The 22,011-nt window shown below is 35.0% G+C and overlaps 2 protein-coding genes and 1 long non-coding RNA gene across 5 annotated transcripts; 2 read left to right on the top strand and 1 right to left on the bottom strand.

The window, feature by feature from the left end:
- Nucleotides 1-95: 95 nt before the first annotated feature.
- Nucleotides 96-2,863, bottom strand: LOC105143001 (spliceosome-associated protein CWC27 homolog). 3 transcript variants are annotated; one of them, XM_087403845.1, is made up of 7 exons: nucleotides 2,747-2,863; nucleotides 2,236-2,445; nucleotides 1,689-1,889; nucleotides 1,469-1,608; nucleotides 1,144-1,398; nucleotides 891-1,055; nucleotides 96-786 (listed from the first exon to the last, which is right to left on the bottom strand). In XM_087403845.1, the coding sequence occupies exons 1-7, from the start codon at nucleotides 2,798-2,800 to the stop codon at nucleotides 276-278; spliced, it is 1,536 nt and encodes a 511-aa protein (XP_087259971.1). In that variant the 5' UTR covers nucleotides 2,801-2,863; the 3' UTR covers nucleotides 96-275. The 3 variants fall into 3 exon arrangements, with proteins under 3 accessions (XP_087259971.1, XP_011049264.2, XP_087259972.1); XM_011050962.2 differs by having other exon boundaries at nucleotides 2,679-2,818; XM_087403846.1 differs by having other exon boundaries at nucleotides 2,675-2,788.
- Nucleotides 2,829-3,375, top strand: LOC147910143 (uncharacterized). The gene is made up of 2 exons (XR_015544364.1): nucleotides 2,829-2,902; nucleotides 3,177-3,375. It is a non-coding gene; the product is annotated as an uncharacterized LOC147910143 (long non-coding RNA).
- A 2,682-nt stretch (nucleotides 3,376-6,057) lies between these two features.
- On the top strand, nucleotides 6,058-21,280 carry LOC105143021 (dynein axonemal heavy chain 7). The gene has a single exon (XM_087403841.1). The coding sequence runs from the start codon at nucleotides 6,709-6,711 to the stop codon at nucleotides 18,322-18,324; it is 11,616 nt and encodes a 3,871-aa protein (XP_087259967.1). The 5' UTR covers nucleotides 6,058-6,708; the 3' UTR covers nucleotides 18,325-21,280.
- Nucleotides 21,281-22,011: the final 731 nt, after the last annotated feature.

The raw sequence follows: 22,011 nt of genomic DNA, 5'->3' as shown, positions 1-22,011 counted from the left end.
TTGGATAATTGAGAACAAAAATGCGACATTTTAATTTATCGAAAAATGATTTATCTATATCTAATGAACTATTCCTAATAAATTTGAAATTGATATGAGAACATATATATATTCGAATATATATATATTCGAAGTATATTTTACTGAAATATAATTTATACATCATTTTTAGTTTCTATGTACATTCAATATTCATATACTAAGTATATAAGTAATTAAAAATAATTTCTCATTTTAATTAATTTTTTTATATTATTTAACAATTATGAACCATTTTAATTATGGAAATAACTCTTGCTACTTTTGTTGTTTTTAGATTTGTGAGATTTCTCTCCTCTTCGTCTTTTATTCAATGGATTTCGGGGATCGTAAATCTCGAACCAATCATCGTCTTTTGTACTGGCATCCTTGGCAAGCACTGGTGCCTTCTCTTCACATTGCAAAGCGTGTGTCAACCAAGATTCATCATGCGAATTATCATCCTCAGTATCTTTTGACGTTTTCTTATCGGAGCTCGTCATATCATCCTTCGTGTGTTCTTTGGCATTTTGAAGTTTGTTTCTGAATTGCTTAAACAGTTCCATCGTGAAATCCTCACGTGTTTTACCCTTCTTAGGCAATTTTTCCTTAGCTTTTTTATATTTTTCTTGCGTCTCTATGTATTCTTTCATTATTTCAGACTTATTTCCTTTTTTTTCGGCTTGTTGCTTTTGCTCTATTTCCTTCGCTTTCTTTTCATTTTGTACGCTACGCTTTAAATCGCGTATTTCTTTCCTTATTGCTTCACTAAAAATTTAATTTTAAATAATATAAATGCTTGTCTCTTATTTTTTTCTAAAGCTATTTTTCACATACATTTATAATTTACATAATAAAATAATGTTACATACGCCTTTTTCTTTCGTTCTTCATCTCGATCTTTTCCAAAATAATATTCAATTTCCGCATTTTCGTTTATATTTTCATCTTTTGTTTCATCGTTCTCGATTTTCGGTTTTATTTGGGAAATCTTTTTAGAATCCTTCAATTTATTCTTGATTCTTTCTTTCATAGCTCTGTTGATATAAAATTATTATAATTATATTACAGATAACATTATAACAATTATTTTGTTACATAATATTTTATTTCCACATAACTTACTCTTTTTCTTGTTGCAAAGCAGCCAATTCTTCTGGAGTTCGTGTTTCATCATCACTCTCCCAATCGCTGCTGCGATCCTCTTTGATTTTTTTACTTGGTGGTTCAGCAGGTTCGATCACAGATTGTGAACTTAACTTTGGATCAGATAAACAGTCGTGCGCTGATTTTCCTTTGCCACTATATTGTCTGTTTAAAATTGATGACTCTTCTTCATCTTCCTCAGCTTCTTCTCCAAATGATAGTAGCTTGAAATTCCTAGCATAATTGCAAATGTATAAAAAAGATAAACATTATATTATTCAAAGTAATTATATATTTATCTTACTTTACACCAGTCTTCTTATTTTTCTTTTTCTCTGTGCTATCTTCCTTCTTTTCAGATATTACTCTTGAAACAATATCCTGGAATGGATTGTTTAAGACTTCTGTTTTTAAAATTTTTTGTGGATACTGAGGTCTATCATTCTGAAATTAAATATTTTTCATTATAAAATTATATATTAATCTTGTTTTATGTGAAGATACATTATGTATTAAATATTTACTTCATCTACAAGTGCATCTTCTAACTTAAGCATGTTGTAAATTGTTTCGCCAGTGACTTTGCCAAAGATAGTGTGCTTATTTTGTAACTCAGGTGTTGCGCCAAGTGTAAAGAAAAATTGGGAACCGTTGTCATCTTTACCAGCATTGGCCATAGCAAGCAATCCTCTCCGACAAAAACGTAATCTTGTATGAAATTCATCCTGTGAACGAACAACATAAAAAATAAAATTGATACTCAGAAAATTACAAATTATTAGAATAAATAAATAAAGAGCTAATGATTCAAGCTAAATAACCGACTTATTTATCTAATAATACAAATATAAATATAAATATAAAAACATAAAATTATAAATATTTTAACTTGTAATGTCATCCTCAATGTGGTGACATAAACAAAAAAATCAAAATGTTAAATTATGAATAATAATATAAATGAAAATAAACAGATATATAAATAAGAATACATATTATAAATAATAATTGTCAACAATATACAAAAGCAAGAAGCTAGATAACTAGCTGAAATTAGTAATATAATTGTACCTTAAAGGGATGTCCATATATGCTCTCACCACCTTCTCCTGTTCCCGTTGGATCTCCACCTTGCGCTATAAAGCCTTTCAAAATTCTATGAAATATTGTATCATTATAATAACCCTCCATGCAAAGCTGTATAAAATTTCTACAAGCCTTGGGAGCTTCTTTCGTCCATAATTCCAGATCTATATCGCCAACTGTTGTTTTCATTACCACCTATTTAGCAAAATAGAAAAATAAATTGAAAATAAAATATGTTATTTATTTAATTTATATATGTAATATAATAATTATAATAATAAATATAATAAATTACAAAGAGAGTTATACTTATGCTATGTTTTCACATTAACTAATACAGCTCTTTATTTGAAAAAAATTATATGAATTATCTCTCCCTTATGACTTTATCATATTTATTATATATATATAAAATAATTCACACTTACTTTGCCCGTAGTAGGCGGTTCTTGTATATAAATATTACTCATATTTATAACCTCTTATTACAACTAACCACAAGAAGCATAAACACAAAACCAATGAATCGACTGGGTTCAATATATGACATCCAATGTATTGTAACTATTCAAATTTCCAGTAGATGGCAGATCAAGCAGATATTTCCAATCAGCTGTTCATGACAATTTTAAAACGATATGCATGTGAATATGTACGTACATATAATTACATACATACACATGCATATTAATTAGTGAATGTATAATATAATAGCATTATTAATATTAATGATAATCAATATAATTGTTGTAATAATACTGTACATTTATAATAGATGAGATCGAGGCTAAGTGAGCACTTTTTTTTCAATTGCAATTTTCAATAACAACCTAGATAAAGTCTAGAAAAGTAAAAATTTTTTTAATGTCTACACGCTATGCCAACAAAATAACAACAAAATTAGATGTATATAATACTGTTAACAGATTGCTAGAAAAAACTTAACAGAATCTGCAATCGTCAGATAATGTCAGCAAGATCTGTTCAGTTTCTGCCAACAATTTGCCTTCACATTATATCGACAAGCGATGTTAACAGAACACAAACCTAATGCGGACGCAGTTGATGGCAGACTACCGTCATTTTCTGCTCGAACCTGCTGACAGTCTACTAGAAAACTGCAGACTATCAGGGAAAGTAAACGATTTTAGTCAAATGATTATTAGCGTTTTACAGAATGATTATAAGACTACAAAATAGCAATAAAAAATTTTGGTATTTGCAACTCCATTTCATCCATATACTTACACAAAAAATAATATGACCTCGGAAAATAAAATTTCAAGAATGTCAAAACTAAGTGCGGGCACCACATTTTTTCGATATGAAATAAAAACACGTCATTATGATCAAAAAATAAAAAATTATATTAAATTTTATTTCGAATCTTTAATTTGAATCTTCTGATTCCATACCAAACAAACAGTATTTACAAACAAAATTGTTATCAGTCGCTCAGCAAACGAGAATGGATTAAAATGGATTGAAATTTTTTTCTATCCGAATGCATATTTAAAAAAAAATAGCGAATACTTTTTTTGGATTTAATTGGATTCAATTGGATTCAATTAGATTCAATTGGATGCAATTGGAAAACTGCATTTCCTATTCAAAATTTCAAATTGAACAGTATTCACAATGCATAGAAAAAGCTATTATTTTTAGATTGAAAGGCATAGAGATATGCTCTATGCATTCCTATAAATGAATAAAAATGCATTCAGGATTGAAAAGTATTCATTCGTGAATCAATATTTCTGAAAATCTAAATCCATTTCAATTCATTTCAATCCATTCTCGTTTGCTGGACGTGCGTATGCACTTGTCATGTGCAGCACGCTTGCATACGAGATACTTTTTGTTTTTGAACATGAATGTTTTCAGAACACACAACAAATGTTGCAATCATCGTCGAAATCGGACGTGGAATCCTTGGCCTTTTTCGAAAAGTGCGGCTTACGTGTTTTTTCAATACTTTTCGATGATTGCAGATCAAGGTTTGTTGATAGTATCGTTTTCTTGGGTAGACCTCTCATTTTTGAAGTATCTGTTATATTTTTTGTGGTCGCTTTTTTGATCTTAGCTGTTTCTTGCTCCTTGCCAGTTCTACCATTTCAGGTGAATTCGTGGCACATTTTCTACGTTTACGATTTCGATGCGTTTGCTTTCTCAACTCTGCTTTCAGATGAGGACGAATACTTTGAAGCGTTTCGCTCAAATTGTTAACAGAGTTATTTGCTATCGAACTTCCGTCTTCTTCAGTCACCATCTATGAAATCATCAGTTCATTTTCCAACGCCTGAAGTTCAGTCAGTGATGATAGTAGTGGAACTTCAGTCTGTTCATGTTGTGACGAAGTAGATGGGCGATCTATTACACTGCTTGGTAAAAAATTCATACTCCTGGAAAAATGATGCAATGCCAGTGCATTCGAATCCTGACATAATATTTCGCTGAGTTATGGCAAGTGGTAGTATCTTACTAACAATTTTGGGAATATCATAAATTGTCATTGAACGCCCAGGATTGGATGTAATCCAAAAGTCACACTTTGCGTTCACGGATTTCTTTAATGGGCCGTAGACAGTGCGATCGAGTGGCTGAAGCTTATATAAGCAGTATAGTGGAAGCAACAAAACAATTATACTATTGGATTTACAAAAATCTAGTCTCTTGATTGATAAGTGGGACTCGTGATTGTTTAATACAAGCAGAACAGGGTGATCGACAGAAGCACGAACATGGAAAAACACTTGGAAAAACATCAAAAATTCGAAAAAATGTTCCGCGTTCATATAACCGGATTCGCAGTCAGGTGATTCACTATTGAGAAAGTGATTCTTAAAATGTTTCCTTGAAAAAATAAAAAAAGGTGGAAGAGAATTTCCTGTTGCTGATATTGCCATTGCCAAAGTCACGAGTACGCCTCATTCAGAAGAAGTTACGCGCCCAATTTGTTTATTACCATGTCGAGCGATAACTCAATTGGGTGATTGCATTGTTGTGATTCCAGTTTCATCCATATTCCAAATATTTTGACACGAAAAATGGAATTTATTCATTACTTTTTTCAATAGTGAAAAAAAATTTTTGATGACATTAGTTGAATTAAAATTAGTAGCGCTAAATTTGTCGCTTCCAATTTTCGTCTAGCCAAGTTCTGATGCCGTTTGAGAAAGCTACTTAACCAATCTTCACCAGCCATACGGGTGGCCTCCTAAGACACAATTAATTTTAATTTCTTTGCAAAATCATATGCTAAACTTCGCACTTCCTTTTTGTTGAAAAGCCAAAGTTATTGCAATATTCTAAATATTTTACTAGAGTCGCTTCTGCATTTGTGTCGAAAATCTGAAATAAAATGGATTTTATGATAACAAAACTCACTGTACGATGTCCATGTAGTGCAACTACTTCATTCACCTCAGTTTTTTCTTCGTTTGTATTTTTTAGCCAGTTCTGTAATGTGCTTCTAGACACTTCAAATTTTTTCGCCGCCGATGCAATTTTCATATTATTCCTTTTTGACAGCTAACACAGCTCTAGACATCCTATCTTTATCGGTCAGGGATCAGTTTTACGCTTGTAATTGCGAACCATGCTGTAATTGACACGAAAATACGGTAAAAATATTGTGAATAGAAAATCGAGATTAGATAGTTTCATGCTCACTTAGTCTCGATGACTTGGTGCTCTCTTAGCCCCGAACGTATATTATAACTTTCGACATAAATAAAATTTAAAAATTTTGAAAATGAAAGAAATAACCAGGATGTGTTCAGAACATTTTTACATAAATTTACTTACCTGAACAATTCAAATTTGAAAAATAACAATCAGAATACATATTTGTTCGAACGTTCGAAAAATTGCTTTTGACTATCGAAAACATGTTTGACTATCTAAACATAACAATGCACCTAAACTAACCAAACTTCGTTGATAAAGAAGACATATGAGATGCCATCTATAATATAAATTGGAAACTCATAAGATATATTTTCTACTCAAAATTTAAATGTCAGCTTAGCCCTGGTCTCCCCTACATATAATTAGAAAATCTAATATCAATAAAATATCTAATTAAATTTGGTTTTCGCATGGCATTTTGTGTGTGTGTGTGTGTGTGTGTTTCAAAAATCTAAATTTCAATTTCAACATAAAAATCGCATAACTCTACTTTCCACATGTGTCCAAGGATCGAATGTCCGCTCTATTGATAAAACATGCACGGTATCCAAGAAACTTAGTTCTGTGAGCTGTTCTTAAATGCAGAAGAAGCTGCCCAATAATAATTTATAATTGTGTTTTAAATATATTTATTATTAATCTGTAATTGTAGACGAAATAGATATTTATTTAACATTGTGTTAGTAAAATATTTTATAAAATTATTGTGAAACAATCGATTAAAAATTTCAACAAAGTGATAAACAGCGGATTTACGTATTTGTAAACATGGACTGGAATACTTTGGAATCAACTTTTATAGTGTGTCAATTTCCAAATTCCAATCAGCCAAATCAAATCCGACTAAAAGACTACATAAGAGATATTTATGTCCCCGAATTTTCCACAGAATGGAAACGAAATATATTAGACTTGATACCTCATGTGATCAGACGAAAACATTCTGCTTTTATAAACTCGGTATTAGATGAAGTAAAGGATATGTACATTAAAAATATGAAAGAGTTCGTTTTAAAATCCATACTGTCCTGCAGAATATATAGAGGAGAACATGTTGCTTGTGAGAAGTGTGACGTTCCTGCTGGCTTGAAGCGAAACGTTGAGGAAAATAGAATGTATGATCACGCAATATTTTTACAACGTCGTAATTTAGTTGCCAAGAGATACTTTCTTTCCTATCCAATAATCAGACATATTATGAACACGGCATATCGTATTCTACCCGCAGTAATTTGTGACTTCAAACGTTACCATAAATTTGGATTATTAACACTATGTTGTTTTCAAGATATGATCCTTAAGGATATTAAGAGAGGCTCTTTAGTGATCACTAATAAATTTTATACCGAGACATTTAATGCCGTACAGAAATCAAAACTATTAAGAAGCATCTCTGCGGAACGTCTGTCCCAATTTATGCAGTGTCTCACAAATGTATTTATTCAACAGATTCTCAATGTAATGATGAGATCAATTGATCATATAATAGACATTATGAAGGACGGCCATTTTTGTCCTCAAATCGAATTTCAGCTGATATGCGAAAATGACCAGCTTATAACAAAACCAGATATACAGAAGGTTTTTTCGACATATCACAATATTATCCGAAACATTGAAGGTATTGCGCAAGATCTGATGCCATTGGAAGAATGGTTGAACGTCAAAGCGAAGGAAAAGTACATAAAGATAGCGCTTCCTGATTGGTTTGTCGAGGAGTCTCACCGCAATTTACAGGAGATATTAGATACTTTGTTTAAATCTATGAGCGAACATGTAGCATTCATTTCCGTGGAATTTAGCGGTATATACACGTCGAGTGTCAAAAAACAAATATTAACTTTGACTTCTAAACAACCGAATTTCGACTCTTACTTCGAACACATTTGCAAGTATAATGAGTATCTAAGCAAAACGAACTCTATGGTCTCCAATTTGTATTACAATGTGGGAAAATTGGAGCAAAGCAGTGCCAAGAAATCCTTGAAGCAGATCTGCTGCAATGTTATAAGCGTCCTCACGACGGAACTCGTGAAGTATCATCAAGATTTTAATCGTTCGATTTGCGCGGACTTTGAGAATCTGAAATCTATGGCGTTGAATATTCCAAGGGACGCAAATTCTTTGACACAATTGAGTGAACGTATGTCACGAGCTTCGAAAGTATTGATAAAAGAGCAGGAACAAAAGATACGAGAATCAATCTATATGTTGAGCAAATTGTTGGAAATTACTATATTAACTGACGAACACATTGACTTAAATAAGACCACTATCAATTGGCTACACGATATTCAACCTGTGTTTGCACAAAACAATACATTGTGCGAAACTATGAAGAGCGAACTGGAAGAGGATCTTCAACGAAGAATAAATGCATTAAATTTAGAGGTTGACGCGATATTCCCGCAGCTTATCATCCTAGATGATATGGACGACATGAGCAAGGTTGGAGAATACGCGCAGCATTACAAGGATCTGATCAAGAAATACAAACGCATAGATGATGAGATGCAAGTTATTAATTCGGAGGAAAGGCTTTTCAAGTTTCCCGAAACGGAGTTTCCGAAAATATTCGATTTGAAAGAAACGATCGTGCCATTCCACAAGCTTATATGTACTATTTATCAATGGCGAAGGGACAACTCTGTATGGCTAAATGGTCCATTTGAATGCCTGGATGCTTCCGTTATTGAGAAGAAGACTGTGAATTATTTAGATGAAATCACGGATATGCACAAGACGATAAAGTCGCGCATTAAAATGGACGCGACAGCGAACAAACCGTACAAATTTTCCGGCATGGCCGACGATCCTGATCCAATGCAGCAACCTGCACCGTTGAAATTGTGTTGGCAGACACTTAATAACATTAATGAGTTTAAAGTTTACGTACCGCTCGCAGTTTGCATGTGCAATCCAGCTTTGAATGCGCGTCATTGGAATGAAATGTCCGCGATATGCAATTTCGATCTTACGCCAAACGCAGGAACGACTCTGAAGAAAATGATCGACATGAATCTAATGGATAACATCGACAGGTACAAGGCCATAAGTTTAGGTGCTAACAAGGAGCTTCGTCTTCAGCAGGAATTGGCTGAGATGATTAAGGAGTGGGAGCCGATGTCATTCGAGATGTCGACTGAAGAATCCGGTATGGTATCTTTTAAACACATAAATGATATCGAAACTCTTCTTAGCGATCACCTTATAAAAATTGAGGAAATAAGAGCATCGCATTTTGTAAAGCCAATATTGTCAAACTTAATTGACTTTTACACTACCCTCATAAGGATCCAAGAAATCCTTAATCAGTGGACGCAAGTACAATATCGCAAACTCCATCTAAAGCCAATATTTTCTTATCCAAAAATAGAAATACGTTTAAGCCAAGAAATTTCACTATATTTAGAAGCGACAAGTATTTTATTAGATATTAATAACAGATTTATGAAGAATCCAAATTTTCATGAAATCAAAAAACCATCTAACTTGCTTGAAAGCTTAAATGAAGCTAATGAAAAATTGGAGACAGCGAGCAAAAGTGTAAGGAATTATTTAAATATTAAAAGATTGTCGTTTACAAGGTTCTTCTTTCTCGAGGATTCAGAAGTTCAGAAAATATTGTTCGAATCGATTAATACAGAGAAACAGCATACGCTCATGAAGAAATGTTTCGCTGGTATAGAACGATTGAAATTTAATAAGTCTAACTGTGTTCGAGGCATCATTGGGCATTACGGGGAAATGTTATATCTAAATAATAACATTTCCTTATGCACTGACACTAAGTGCGAAGAGCAATGGTTAATTCAGCTTGAAAAAGAGATAAAAGACGCAGTTCGCAAAAATATTCTGCAATATCATTTTCTGATCGATGAAAATTTGACATTTGTTCCCACTGATAACTTTCCAAGCATGGCGATCATTTGTAGTTTGCAACTTTATTGGACCTGCTCGGTAGAAAAATGTCTTACACCAATAAATATTAACATGTTAAACTCTTTACTCATGACATACACCAACGGGATAATTTCGGTAATTAATGAATTAAAAAATAATTTAATACGAAGACATAGGAATTTGTTAATGTCATTGATCATTGTCATGTTGACTCACAAAGAAATTATAAAATTGCTACTAGAGAGAAATATTGTTAAACAGACAGATTTTGAATGGGTCTCGCAATTAAGATATTATTGTAATGATAAATTTATCGAAGTATCAGTATTCAATACAACAATTAAATACGGATACGAATATAACTATTGTCAGCAGAATATTGTTAACACTCCCTTGACTGATAGATGCTTTCATACTATATTGCAAGCTTATCGTTATCATTTGTATAGTAGTATTATAGGTCCAACAGGTACCGGAAAAACGGAAACAATCAAAAGCTTGATAAAAGCTATCGCGAAGCCATATTACGTCATCAATTGCAATAATAGCATTTCTTATGAATGCGTGATACGGACATTTAAAGGAGTGATCTCTTGCGGAGCGTGGATTTGCTTTGAGAACTTTAACAGATTGAAACTAGAATTGCTGTCGTCTATTGCCCAAAATCTTATGCAGATGAAACAAGCAATTTCGTCTAATTTGAAGATCGTAAGCTTCGAAGGTTGCAGCTTGAACTTAAATGTCTCCGGAAATATATGTGTTAATATCAATTCGGAGCAATCGAGATATGCTGATTTGCCGGATAATTTGAAGATTCTCTTTCGTTCTGTATCAATGATGTCACCAGATATTGGCAAAATTGCTGAAATTAATCTCTTTGCTGGAGGATTTAATCACGCAAAAAATCTAGCCATGAAGCTAGCTGTCAGTTATAAATTGTTATCCGAACATCTAGGAGAGAAGCGCCATTACAACTTTAGTATGTCATCACTGAAGACTGTCATCGCGACTGCAATTAATATGAAACGAAATATCCCAGATGAAAATGAATATACTCTCTTACTGCGTTCGATGATACACATAAGTATTCCTCAGCTATGTAACACCGACATATCAATCTTCCAGAATATCATGCAAGACATTTTTCCTGAATCTGTCGTGCTTCCTTTCGATTGCTCGGCGATTCTAAACGCTTTGGAAATCGTATGTACAAAGAGACTTCTAACGTTACATGCAGTCTTCAAATTGAAAGCCATACAGATCATTGAACTGATGAACGTTCATCGCGGTCTTATACTTATTAGTAATTCCTTGGGTGGAAAAACGGAAATTTTGCACACGCTTGTTGAAACATTGTCGTTATTGCATGATCAAAAAAATAAAATTGGCGCCACAGTGAAACTTGAAACAGTTATACCAGGAGTGATAGACAGCAACGCTCTCTTTGGATATTTTTGCGATAAATCTGGAGTTTGGAAGGATGGTTTGTGTACCACTATATTTCGTCGCTTTATAGAGGATACCTCAACAGATCGCAAATGGTTAGTGTTTGATGGAGATTTAAGCGGCATGTGGATAGAAAACTTGCATACAATTCTGGATGAGAATAAAATGTTGTATTTGACATCTGGAGAACGATTTTCTACAACGAACTCAACATCCATCATCTTTGAAACGATGAGCATGATGGAAATTTCACCCAGCATAATATCACGATGTGGAATAATCTATATTGACGTGCATTCTATTGGCTGGAGACCGTACATGCTGTCTCATATCGCCAAACCATTTTACGATGGATATAATGAAATACTATGTGCTTTATTCGATTGGGCGATAAATCCATGTCTTAATTATTTAAAGGAAAATGGCGATATGCTGATAAATCAAGAATTGCATCTTGTTATGTCAGCCGTAAATTTATTTGAAATATTATTAAGAGATGCTTGTGAAGATACTGAAGATAAGGACAAGGATAATCACTTTGTCATATGGGCACAAGCTGCTTTAATCTTAGCTATTGTTTGGGGACTGGGTGGAAATTTGATCGAGGATTCGCAAACTCGATTCAACGCTTTTTGTATGTCATTTTGGAACGGTACAGACAAAGAATATCCAAAACCTGATATAATTAAACATTTCGACGTAACACTGCCTAATGAGGGTTTAATTCAAGACAACTTCTACATCTTTAAAGGTACCGGAAACTGGAAGTATTGGGGCGATTTACTAAAAACTGAAAAAATCCCAGAGATATGTAACTTCAATCAAATTCACATTCCAAATATCAATAGTATGAAATATAATCACATATTTTTAAAACATATTAAATATCGAAAGCATTTTCTCTTGTATGGCGATGTTGCTGTTGGGAAGACAAGTATCATGTATGATCTCCTGAGAAACAAGTTGCCAGAGAATTGTCTCTCCAATTTCTTTAGTTTTACTTCCATGATTACGGTAACTAGAACGGAAAGATTATTATTCTCCAAGTTAAACAAGATACGACGCACTACCTACGGACCAGGAAGAAATCAATTTTGTGTAAACTTCGTGGACGATATGAACAGAATCATCATGCAAAAACCAGAGGCACAATCTATATTTGATCTCTTACGACAACTTCTCAGTTATAATTACTGTTACGACACACACGAATTAAATAAAATATTCGTACAGGACATTATGTTTACACTTGCAATTACTGCAAGAAAAATCGACGAAAGCATACCTTCTAGATTTTTGAGACACTTCAACACCTATGCGATTTCCGCACCTACAATGGATAATATATTCAGAACATATTTTAACATACTACTTGCTAGTTTAAAAAAGAATTTATTCGCGGCAGACGTCACAGGAAGCATAACCAGCATAGTGAACTCGACGATTGATGTTTACAAGTCCATAATAAAGACGTTGCGGCCTGTGCCCAGCAAACTGTACTACTATTTTGATATGAGGGATATATCTAGAGTGATCAGTGGATGCGGTCTAATTCAGAAAGAATCGGTGGAGACAAAGATAACGTTCATTCGGTTGTGGGTGCACGAGATCTTACGCGTGTTCAGCGATCGCATGCTAGATGATGGCGACAAGGAATGGCTTTTCCTAAAAATCCGAGATGCAGTAAAGAGCAACTTTAAAGATTCTTTTGAAATCGCCTTTGATCACTTACCCAAATTTGAGAATCAAATCACCAAAGACAGTTTCAACGATCTGATGTTTGGGAATTTCATGGATATAGAGAAGGAATGTAGGCGGTACGAGGAAATCACTTCTATGGAAATCCTAAAAAATAAAATTCTCTCTTACTTGAACAAATATAACGCTAGCTTTAAAAGAAAAATCGACGTCGTCGTATGTCGTTACATGTTGGAATCTTTGATCAAAGTTTCCAGAATTCTAAACATTCCAGGCGGAAGTGTGCTAATGATATCTACTGTAGGTTCCGGCAGAAAATCCACGATCGCTCTTGCTGCCTTTATGCAGCAGCAGACTTTATTTGAAACCTCTATTGAGTCCTATTATGACATGGATGCATGGAAGAATGAATTGAAAAAAATCCTGCGGGAATGCGGTACGTTGCGGAAGGATATTACATATTTTATGAACGAAAAACAAATAAAGGATGAATTTTTAAGCGATATCAGCTGTCTGTTAAGTACTGGGGAGCTGCCTGACTTGTTCTCTATCGAAGACAAACAGAATATAATCGAGATGACGCGACTGCACGCCCAGGATGGTGATCGAAACGTGGAGCTCAGCGCGTGTTCGGTGATGAGCTATTTCGTAAATCAATGCAAAAACAGATTACATTTCGTACTCTGCTTCAGTCCTACTAGCGCTACGTTTAGAACATATTTGTGCTCACATCCTAACTTAGCGAAACATTGCACAGTGAACTGCTATCAGGTTTGGCCGAACGACGTGCTCTTAGAGATCGCAGTGAAACATATGAGGGACGTTAACGTGCGGGAAGAAGTTAAAGCTGATGCAGCAAGAATTTGCGTACAATTTCACAACAGTGCAAAGGAAATGAGTTTGAAATATCACGAAATATTCGGTAGGATCATTCACGTGACGTCGTCAGCCTTTCTGCACATGCTCAAGCTGTATAAGCAACTGACATCGAAGAAGCAGGAAAAAATCATCGCGACGCGGAATAGATACATAGCAGGATTGGAGAAGTTAGAATTGGCTGCTGAGCAGGTCGAACAGATGAAAGCTACTCTGACGGTCTTGAAACCTCAATTGGAACTGTCCGCTCAACAGACCATGATCACTATGAAAGAAGTGGAGAATGAAAATATTACCGTAGAACGAGCTACGACTCTCGTGAAGCAAGAAGAGGAAATCGCGAATAAGAAAGCAGAGATCGCGGGTACCCTGAAAACCGAATGTGAGGCTGATCTCGCTGTTGCAATACCGATTCTGGAGGATGCGGTAATAGCGCTGAATACATTGAAGCCGACTGACATTACTTTGGTAAAAGCAATGAAAAATCCTCCTGACACCATCAAGTTAGTAATGGCTGCCGTTTGCGTAATGCTGGGCGTTCCTCCGGATCGTAGCATTGACCCAGTTACAGGAAAAAAATTCACAGACTTCTGGAGTCCGAGCAAGCGCATTTTAGGCGACATGAACTTCCTACAGAACTTGAAGGACTACGATAAGGACAATATAGCGCCCACAGTGATGCAAATTATTAAGAAGACATACATGACGGACAACAGTTTCATGCCTCACATAGTCGCGAAAGCGTCCAGCGCCGCTGAGGGTCTCTGCAAATGGGTTCGCGCCATGGTGTCTTATGACGAAGTGGCCAAAGTTGTTGTACCAAAGAAGAAGAAATTGGTAGAGGCACAAATGGAGTGCGATGAAGCCGAGGCGTTCTTAAACGAGAAACGACAGACCTTGGCCGCCTTGAACGCAAAATTGGCAGCGTTGAACGATAGCTTGCGGCAGACACTGCAGAAGAAATTGAATCTAGAAATGGAAGTGGCAACATGCACTGCCAAGCTGGTCAAAGCGGAGAAATTGATCGCCAGTCTGGGAGGTGAGAAAAGCCACTGGATGCAGTGCGCTCATAATCTTCAAATGAATTATGATAGTCTTATTGGCGACATGTTACTCTCAAGCGGAATAGTGGCTTATATGGCGCCTTACAATATCTCTTTTCGCGATGAAATGTTAATAAAATGGAAAAAATTTATGGAAACTTTTAAAATACTGTACACTAAAACGTACGACTTCACAAATGTTCTCGGCATGGAAATCGAGATCAATCATTGGCAACTTTGCGGTTTATCGAAAAATCGCTTCGCGACAGAAAATGCCATCATTTTAAATAATTCCGAACAGTGGTGTCTTTTCATCGATTCGCAAAATCAAATAAACCAATGGATCAAGAAAATGGAAAAGAAAAATGACTTAAAAGTCGTTAAACTGATGGATTCCAATTATATGTCGGTTATTGAACAAAGCATTGAAACTGGTATCCCAGTTCTGCTAGAAAATGTTGGAGAGAAACTCGACATTGCACTGGAGCCAATCCTGTTGAAGAATATTTATAAAAATGAAGATTGGTACATCGATATTGGAACTAAATCTGTAAGGTATTCTCAAGATTTTCGATTTTATATTACCACGAGACTGTCGAATCCAAATTATGCAGTCGACGTTTTCGGAAAACTTACGATAATCGATTTCTCAATGCCAGATGGAACTCTTCAGGATAAACTCTTGGACATCGTTGTTTCGAAAGAAAAACCGGAGCTTCAGGAGAAATTTGAAGCGCTCCGTCTTCAAGACGCCGCTAACAAGAAAGTTCTTCAACAGCAAGAAGATAATATTTTGAGCATTCTTTCATCGACTACGACAAACATTCTGGAGGATGAAAACGCAATACAAATTTTAGATTCTTCCAAGAATCTCACTGTGGACATCATGAAGAAACAAGAAGCAGCCAGGACAATGACAGAGGACATTAACAAGTTCAGAGATGCGTATTTGCAATTCGCCAATCACTGTGCAAGTTTGTTCTGCACACTGACTACTCTATCCAATTTGAATCATATGTACCGATTTTCATTTTCCTGGTTTATTCAGTTGTACATTACCTCTATTGAGACTTCGAATAGAAGTATCGTTCTTGAAAAACGATTACAGTTTCTCAAGTCTTCATTTACGAGGAATCTTCATTCCAGCGTCTGCAGATCGCTCTTTGAGAAACATAAGCTCTTATATTCCTTTTTGCTGTGCGTAAAAGTTTTGATAGACGCGCAGCAGACTACGCAGGAAGAAGTTAACCATTTCATATCTTTAGACTCGGAGGATTATGATGCAATTTTAGATCCAGCGCCGGATTGGTTACCGATAAACAAATGGAAACAAATTTGCAGATTGAGCAGTGCAGTGCCCAATTTACACGAACTCGCAAATGACTTTCGTGTCAACAGTGTAGCCTGGAAGAAATATTGCACCGCGATGCCATTTCAAAGTGCTCTAATACCAAATTTCTGGGCCAACAATCTGACTCGATTTCAAAAACTGATGCTTATCAAAATTGTAAGGTACGACAAGATTATTGTGGAAATAATGCGGCTAATAGAGGATATCATGGAAGACGTATTCAATTCTTATCCTCGTCTTCAGATATCTGAATCCTACGCGGAATCCAATTGTCTCACACCAATTATATTTATTCTGCCTAGTTATGCTTCGCCTTTGTCATTTATTTCCACGTACGCGAGCGCGAGAGGATATACTTCAAAATTCATCTCTCTATCCATGGGTGATGAACAACAGACTAAAGCCGAAATCTTCGTGGAGCGAGCACGAAGGGAAGGAGGATGGATTTTTTTGCAGAACTGCCATCACGCTGCGTCATGGTTACCGCAACTTGAGCGAATCTGCGAGAATCTGAATCTGTCCGGTACGTCTTTGGATTTTCGACTGTGGCTTTCCAGCTGTTCCACTTCGTACTTCCCGATCAGCATTTTGCAAAACAGCGTAAAGATCGCATATGACTATCCGCTTCGACTGAAACAAAGTTTGCTAAGAACGTACCGGTCGGAACCTATAAGGAGCAAAGAATTTTTTGAGGGATGCCCCGGGAAAGACAAGGAGTTCTCCAAACTCCTGTACGGGCTTTGCTTCTTCCATGGAATCATCAGAGAGAGAAGGCACTTTGGACCGCAAGGCTGGAACATCCCGTACGATTTCGATCACGTAGACTTCGAAATATCCATCAAACAACTGCAAAGTTTAATCAACGAAACTGAGAATGTACCGTTCGGCACGTTGCTTTATCTAATCGGGGAGTGTAATTATGGTGGGAAAATTATGGATCGCCTCGATCAAAGATGCTTACGACACCTGCTAGACTCCTTCTGTGATGCCCGCGTTATTGAGAACGCTGAATATTCATTTTCTGACTGTGTTGATCATTCAGTACCGCAAAGATGCGAGTACCGCGATATCATCATGCACATTAGTAACATGCAATTGGATGCATCGGCAGAAGCTTTTGCCTGCGACGAAAATGCTCTTATTATAAAAGACACAGCTGTCGCCAGAGAATTCCTAGAATCGATATCTCTCCTGGATCAAGTCAGATCGTCGAATCACGAAGCTATACAGGATAGGACATTGCAAGCGATTGATGAAATTAGCAATAGATTGCCCGCGTTATTTAACATCAGCGAGATACAAGACAAATATCTTATGATCTCGCGCGAACCATTAAACGCGATTCTCATCCACGAAGCTGAATTGATTAACAAAACTTTGTCAATAATCGCAAATTCCTTGAACAATTTAAAATCAGCATTGAATGGCGAGACCATCTTAACCGAACCTTTGGAAGATCTGTCAAGAGAAATATACAATAACAAAGTTCCGTGCGTCTGGAGACTGATCGACGTCGGTATTGCAACTAGATATCTATCAAATTACATCAATCTGCTCTTGAAGCGCGTAAACTTCGTGCGATATTGGCGTGACAACAATCTACCTCATGTGATCCACTTCGACGCGCTGTCTTGCTGTAAAAGATTCCTATCCGCGGCTCTCCTCGCGTTTTCACGACGACGAGGTATACCCATTGAACAAGTCGCATTGGATCTTAAAGTGACGAACGACAATTTTACATACAGCGAAGGAAACGAGGATAAGTATTACATTCACGATTTACATTTATCTGGCGCCCGATGGGATATGCAAAGGCATATGTTGATCGAAAGCTTGACGAACGTATTTTGGTATAACATGCCACCGATACAGCTTACATTTAAAAGAGAAAAGAGAATTATTGATGATATATACGAATGCCCTGTATATATCTCACCGATGCGATGCGACAGAACAGATAGTGATATGAAAAAGAATTACATCACGATCGTGCCCTTGGAAACTGATAAGTCGCATATACATTGGATAAAACGTGGTACTGCGTTATTCTGCCAAGTTGAGAAATAATTTATAATTTCTTATGTCCCAAACTATTTTTCGCAAATGGATGAGAATTAAATATTTCGTTCTTAAACTAATCTAATCTCTCAATCAGTCTAATGTACATAATAATTAATTCATATTATTTTAATTAGAGTATTTTTATATAGTAATTTATATTATTTGGATTATTTTTAATTAAAGCCATTTTGTTGCAATAATATTTATATAGATATTAATAATTCTAAAAATATATTATATAATTTATTGATTGTATAATTGCTGTTTCGAATGTTTAGAAAACAATGAGGAAAGCTGTCGCAAAACGCAATGTTAAGTCCACTTCGATATAAAACTGTAAATGGTTAAAAAGTTAGCAACAAAAAACCTATTATACCAAATTAAAAATTAAAATCTAAATGGTATTGTCTTTATATGTAATAAAATCTAAGTGAACATAACGTATCTTTTTGTATTCTTATTATAGATAATCCTATTCCAATCCAAGTAAAAGTAGCTTTAATTCTCCTTCAAAAAATGTTTACATTGAAGGTCTTCCTGTTCCAATTAAATAATAGTAACTTTAATTCTCCTTCAAAAATACTGTTCAATTTTTTCAATAAAATATTTCAATATTGCAGTAATATTACTGTAATTTTTATAAAATTGTGCACTATTAAATATTGCTGCAATATTTCATGCTGTAGGGATTAGTAGGTATTCAAAACAGCTCCAAAAAATTTTTTATTTTATAGTTAATTTTGTACAGGATAGGGTAGTAATTAGTTAAAACGTTAACAGTCAAAAAACCAGTTAAAAAGTTAATAACTTTTAATTTAACTTAGTTAATTTTTGTTACGTCCTACAGACGCCACGATTTTTTTTTCTCTTCGCCGCGACTATGGTTGGCGTCTATGAGACCCGAGCGGCGCCTTCTGATAACGGACTGACAGAATTGAAAAAGGGACAGGCGCCGCGAAAACTCGTAAACGTCAATCAACCTAGAAAGAATAATAACCTTAATGTAGGCTCGAAAAGAGACAAGATTGCAAAGACATTATAAATGTACCGAAGTCACGCAATAGTAAAAATCTAGGCTTTATCATCCGAGACTGACTAATAATTTTATCTTAAAAAACAGGCGCCATGTCGCACTTAAAAAAAAAAAGAAAAACGTAAACACATAGAATAACTTCCAACAGGAGCGTTATCTGAAACCAGACTCGCAACTGACAATGATAACATGGTAACCATCTGCTTATTTAGTCATATTTTCCGCGAGAATAACAGAATTCGTTATCCATCTCGGAGCAATCTTGGCTTTTTAAAGAAAACCATAAATCACTTTCTCTTCTTCTCAAAACTACTCTATGTACTTTAGATCAACTACGATAAAACGTTATAAAAATCGTAAATCTCGCGTGACATTTACAACTAACTTTAGCATCCTAGACAAAGGGTTTTTTCGGGGTATAAATAGAGGTCCCGTAGAAGTACAAAGTGTCACTACCAAATTTTGAAGCACCCGGTTCACGTCAGTACGAAATCTTGAAGCACCCGGTTCAAGTCAGTACTAAATTTTGAAGCACTCGGTTCACGTCAGTACAGAATTTTAAACCATTCAATCCACGTCAGTGGAGTTCGCGCTTAGTTACTTATTGTCTCGCACAGTCCGAAATTATTATAACCCGTGCTAATTACGCCAGTTCGCGATTCCGTCCGAGTGTGAACTTCTAATCAAATCGCAACTGAAGTTAGCCATACGCCACGGCGACTGCCCTTCAGACGCTCTTCGCTGACGACGGATCTCCTTGGCCACTCGCCTAGAACCTACCCGATATCTTGGGGACAGCTACTAAGTAAGTCATAATTATTTACAGTCCACCCCCGCGTTTCCCATGGAAAAACACATTCATTGCACACACACACACACACACACACACACACACGCATTCATCCACAAGATAGTATATTTTTTCTATAGATAATATATATTTTTTGTGTAAAGAGAAGTTATAAAACCCTTTGTTTATTATTTTATTAATAAATGTAACTTAAGGTATTCCTCTGTCTTTTATTAACATCCTCTCGCATTCACTTCCCTCGAATACCTGAGATCGCACGAGGTCCAGTCCCGGGTCAAAGGGATTAAGTTCCTTGACCGAAAAGGTAAGATCGACGTTCTCACTGTCCAGCGGAACAGGTGTCATAGCGTCCCTTCAGACGTTGACCCACATTCCGGGACTTAAAAGGTGCGTACGACTCACAGATGTTCGCCTCCGCGCGTATACCTGTGAGATTGAGTCTGACCATCCTTCCATACCCTCTCCATTCTCCCTCATTGTCTCCTTGACCAAATTTTCAAGGATTTTGGACGTAACATTTTAATGCATTAATTTTTAACTTAATTTAGTTACTTTTAAACTTTAATAACTATCATTAACTTTTTTAATTTAAAAATTTTTCTCTTAATGCTAATATTTTTTCTTATAAAGTTTTAAATATTAGAGAATTAATTTAGAAAAAGTTCAATAATTTTATGATGAGAGACTCTATAATAAGAGTCACCATACGATAATCAGTTTTTATTGACTAGATTTTGTCAATTCCCACTTATATTTGAATCACACTAAATTTTAGATATCATAGATGTTATATTTCAGCAACATAAATATGAAATGAACCTTAGATGAAGAATTGTTGTAGAACAGTACTGCACATCCACCCATTTTTAAAATTTTTACATTTAAATTGTTTTGTAACAAATATCTAGTCAATGTAGTTGTGAACATGCATGAGCAATCGTTTTAAAAGTTAAAGAAAGTTAGATAAAAAAAGAGAAATAATGCAAATATATACTCTTCTCTCTTGTAAGATTTTATATTATAAAAAGCCTTATAGTGTGACTCTTATTATATATAAGTAACTTACATGTGAATATAAAATTAAATTTATCTAATAATCTATATTTGTAAGTGTTATTTAAAGTAATCTCATTATAAAAAAAAATAAGACATTCTAATTTCAAAAATAATTTTTTTTAATTGACTTTTTTTTTAACTTAAGTTAATTCAATCTTAAATTTAAATTTTACTAAGTTAATTCTTTATTTCTTCAACTTTTAACTTAATTTTGTTAATTTTATAAGCCATTAACTTTAATTTAATTTAGTTTAAAAAAAACATTAACTTACCGAGCCCTAATTTTTTACTAATATAATGTTACACAGCACAGAAACTTGCAGTAACATTGCAAAAATGTTGCAATATCGCAGATTGTGCTATAATATCGCTGCAACATTGTAGGTATTAGGAATTGTAATATATAATACATATTACAAGGCGCAAGACATTTTACAAATTTTGCAGCATTGTTAGAGAGACATTAAAAAACATTTTTGGTAATAAACTGCTTTTGAGTAATGAACTGTTGTCACATATGGAAACATACGTACAATTATACGTTATATTGTTAATTATTTTCATTAAATGTATGGCTTCTACACATTGACTGGACGCAGAAATGCTTGTCACACGGCAAAATGCGACGTGATATATAATCAATGAATATGTTAGGAGTTGTAAGCTTATTGGTTACCGCGTTGCATTTTGCCGCGCGGCGTTCAGTGTGCGGGAGCCATTAGAAATAATAATGTTCGTTGAAACATTTGTTGCCGCCGCACGACAAAATTTTTCAAACTTTATAATCAACTCT

The sequence above is a fragment of the Acromyrmex echinatior genome, chromosome 3 (assembly GCF_024713525.1).
Source record: "Acromyrmex echinatior isolate Ae372 chromosome 3, ASM2471352v2, whole genome shotgun sequence".
In the NCBI taxonomy this organism is placed as follows: Eukaryota; Metazoa; Arthropoda; class Insecta; order Hymenoptera; family Formicidae; genus Acromyrmex; species Acromyrmex echinatior.
The sequence above is the reverse complement of the archived record's forward strand: the minus strand, read 5'-3'. Positions and strand labels throughout refer to the sequence as shown.

Bases quoted from the DNA above. Each gene is read 5' to 3' on its own strand.
- LOC105143021 (XM_087403841.1), top strand. From the start codon at position 6,709: ATGGACTGGAATACTTTGGAATCAACTTTTATAGTGTGTCAATTTCCA.
- LOC105143001 (XM_087403845.1), bottom strand. From the start codon at position 2,800: ATGTCATATATTGAACCCAGTCGATTCATTGGTTTTGTGTTTATGCTT. The intron at 2,446-2,746 runs GTTAGTTGTAAT...TTTGCTAAATAG, and splicing joins TTGTGTTTATGCTTCTTGTG to GTGGTAATGAAAACAACAGT. The intron at 1,609-1,688 runs GTAAATATTTAA...ATTTAATTTCAG, and splicing joins AAGATGCACTTGTAGATGAA to AATGATAGACCTCAGTATCC.